At 39.8% G+C, this 3,666-nt stretch overlaps 1 protein-coding gene across 1 annotated transcript; it reads left to right on the forward strand.

Moving 5' to 3' along the window:
- Positions 1 to 119: 119 nt before the first annotated feature.
- Positions 120 to 3,329, forward strand: LOC139463582 (methyltransferase-like protein 27). Its single transcript, XM_071244854.1, has 5 exons — positions 120 to 227; positions 943 to 1,074; positions 1,346 to 1,484; positions 2,625 to 2,717; positions 3,121 to 3,329. The coding sequence occupies exons 1-5, from the start codon at positions 120 to 122 to the stop codon at positions 3,327 to 3,329; spliced, it is 681 nt and encodes a 226-aa protein (XP_071100955.1).
- The last annotated feature ends 337 nt before the right edge of the window (positions 3,330 to 3,666 follow it).

Genomic DNA, 3,666 nt, shown 5'->3' on the forward strand with positions numbered 1-3,666 from the left:
TAATTTACAAAATGTTTGTGCTTGTTGCCAAACGCCGCACCGAGCAATGCTCCTGCTACGATGGCGTCCTGGGCCAGACAATCCAGTGAAGTCATGTCTATTATGTACCTTACTAGGAGATGGCAGACCGTCACAAAGAGGGAAGGTTTGAGTTTGACTTCAGAAAGAACATGACACCACAACAGATAGCGGACATGTTCGACGACTTTGCTGAGGACTACGAACAGGTAACACAGAAATGCGTAACCGAAGTAGCCACCTGCACATAAGTTATGAGATTGCTATGAATACTTTTGGGCCAATAGTATGACCACTCTTGCTCAAAAGTTACTGGACAAGGGTTTTAAAAACTCAAGGCCTTTGAGGCATCTGTTAAACAAACGTCCAAGAACGCAAGTTGAAATCTTTGCAGAAGGGTCATGTTCGATTGTACCTCAAAACTGAGTGAGTGAGTGAGTGAGTGAGTGAGTTGGGTTTAACGCCGCTTTTAACAGTATTCCAGTTATATCACGGCGTGTCAGCTTAATGTGGGAGGAAAGCCCGAAGTGATGCTGGTCTCAGACGTTTACCACTTCGGTGAAACCCGGGAGCACGGGTATGGTGCTGACAAACCTAGAAACATAATCGGGGTGAACCGGGATTCGAACCCACAATCATAGGTTTCTGGCGTGCCTAAGGGACGCAACTCTGCACAGCGAATCGCGGCGCCTTAGACCACTGGGCCACCCGTGCCCCCCACCTCAAAAGTTGTGAAGTGTAGACACTTATGGTTACTCGACATAAAGGGAAAGTTCACTGTTGGAAGTCATCCTCTTGTGCCTTGTAGATTGTTTTTGTCACTGTAAATCTGCATACCATGTAGTTCATGTCTCGAGATGTTGGGACTTAACACCTGTCTGGTTTATTATCTGTTATTTACTAATGTCTTAATGAATTCTGCAGGAATATTTGAACGTCGGTTTGAGATCGCATGTAGTTGTCGGAGACTTCATGGCTAAAACCATTCCAAAGGAACAGAGACCAAAAGTAAAAATCTTGGACGTTGCTGCTGGCACAGGACTTCTTGGAACTGAGGTAAAACTGTTCCATGTTAGCTATAGTGACTAATCTGGTCATAGGAACATCAACATGTGTAGTGATTATTTATTTTGTTACAATCACACTTTGTCAGTTTTCTCAATGAACTATGTCCTGATGAAATAGAACTATTAGCACAGTAAAATGCCCTCGATATTTAATCCTAGTAAGTATGAAAGTTTGAACAGGCTTAAGTGTTCGTCCAGTAGATAACTGAAGTGTGAAGTAGATAACCTGTATCTGAGCTACAGCCCTTAATATTTTCCAGTTAAAGAATCATGGGTTTACACAAATCGATGCTTTGGATCCAGCAGAGAAGATGCTGAATGTGGCAAGACGTCGCAACATCTATCAAAGACTCATCTGTGCATTCATGAACAAGAACAGGAACGATACCATTGAAACAGGTGTGAAACATTAACAGCCTGTGTGGTTAATTTGGATGATGTCTGTGTTCAATATATGTCGAGATCATTGAAATCATAGCTATCCGAATTGTAGTTTTGAAATATGGATTCGACGTTTGTAAATAAAAGTGACAAAATCGTTTCCCTGTTTACGTTTTTTTATCAATCCTTTTTTATTACTTTTCTATTGTAATGAAATATGCTCAAGTGCATTTCTTCTGTATACTTCTTCTGTTTCTATGTTATATGTTTTTGTTGTTATTGAAGCTGAAATGTGGCGTTTGTTATAATTTTGGAAAGACTCTTGTCACTTTCATGTGAACCGATTCTGTGATGCTTTGGTGCTTTTACTGCCTCCGTGGTGCAGCGTAAAAAGCAGCTGCTCGCCCTCTTCATTATAAAAAAATACGGACTGGTAATAAATGTCGGATTGGAGTCAAACTTGCGTTCACGTTGCTAGATAAGTGCAATAATCGTGAACGCGACTAATAATTAAACCCTATTTCACCTCACCCAACTTTGTTGCTTTACCTTAGTCTATGACTCCCAATACTGCAAAGTGTATTTACTTGGTGTCTTTACCTATTTGCTTTCCTTTCTTTTGGCATGATAATATAACGTATTGATTTATATTTTTCTTAAATCATTGTTGGAGGGCATGAGTGGCCAACTCGCTGTGCATAGTTGTGTCTCAATGATCGTTAGTACGAATCCCATATTTGCCCTGATTAGATTTCTAGATTTGTCATCACCACAACCGTGGTCGTGGGTTTCACCAAAGTGGTAAACGTCTGAGACCTTCATTTCTTCGGGCTTCCCTCACACACCAAGCTGCACGCCGTGAGAAAGATGGAATATTGTTCAAAGAGGCGTTAAACCCAATTTACTCATTGACTAGCTACTTATAATCATTGTAGTGCAGATAAACATAATGCAGACTGAACCGTTTCGAGTTAAATCGCCAAGATTTACAAAATTCAAAATAAACATCGTTTCCCTATTATTTTACATGCTCATTACCTACCCACGATATCAACACATATCTGAGTGTTCAGTTGGGGGTTCCATCCTCATGTGTTGCTGGAGTATTTATGCAAAACAACATTTGATTTTCTCTAATAGTGTACTGTTATGTTCTAGATTACTATGACAACATTGTGGCATCGGCAGCTTTTAACGAAGGTCTACTTCAATGTGACGCCTTTCAAGAAATGATCCGGATCGTTAAACCAGGTGAGACCGTCACAATACATATATTCCGGAAAATCAAGCTCGCAAGCTCTAATTTGTAATGTCGAGATTTTCAGTGTGGGAGGGTAATGGAACTACGAGCATATTGAAATAATTTGTAAATTCTACCATTGGAATTAGAAGACATTTAGATGTAATCATCAATGGATCATATCACTAATGTATCCACTCACTAATGTGCTTTTATGTAGACACCTGTGTAAACAGATAAAGATTATTATTTATGTTTTCGGTTGAAAAGAATTATCTGAAAGAGCCGAAAGTCCAATGATTCTTTTGCAACCTGAAACCAAATGTACATTAACTTTCAACAGTATTTTCATTGTATCAAAAAGATTAATCAATCAATCAATCAATCAAACTCAAATTTATTGATACTCTCCAGGTGGTCGAATCAATTTCGCGGTTCCAACCAAGTTCATCAACAACTCCGACAACTTGCGAGACCGGTTACTTCCCCTTATATACCAGCTTGCACAAGAGGGCGTGTGGGAGGTCACCCCCGTTGCACTGGCAGATGGAGAAATTTCTGATATAAATGGCCCAGGGACTTTGTTTAGTTTAAAAGTTCTGGTGTCAGAAAAGACATTTTAAGTTTTTGGGAAGTAAATTCCATATAAGATATTTGTTGTTGGGCTAAAAGTTGTTTCTGTCAATATAAACAGTATTTAATATTTAAAACATACATTATTTCTTGTTCATATCTTTTTTCATCTTCCCGAGTTAACTGACTTTAAAAGTCCAGTTTCCACCCTTGCCGAACTGGGCTCGAATTCCTGGGCTCGATCGTTGCGCCACCAGTGTCTATTACCAGTTATGTCCCTTCTAAGCCTCTCCTGTGGACCAATCAGATTCTACCTCTCGTATCACTTGCGTTTGCTTCACACAAAGTGGTGGCGCCAAGTCAGGACGTTCTGATCGATAATCAAGT

Source organism: Haliotis cracherodii, unplaced genomic scaffold (assembly GCF_022045235.1).
Source record: "Haliotis cracherodii isolate W230 unplaced genomic scaffold, xgHalCrac1.p SCAF_16, whole genome shotgun sequence".
Lineage (NCBI taxonomy): Eukaryota > Metazoa > Mollusca > Gastropoda > Lepetellida > Haliotidae > Haliotis > Haliotis cracherodii.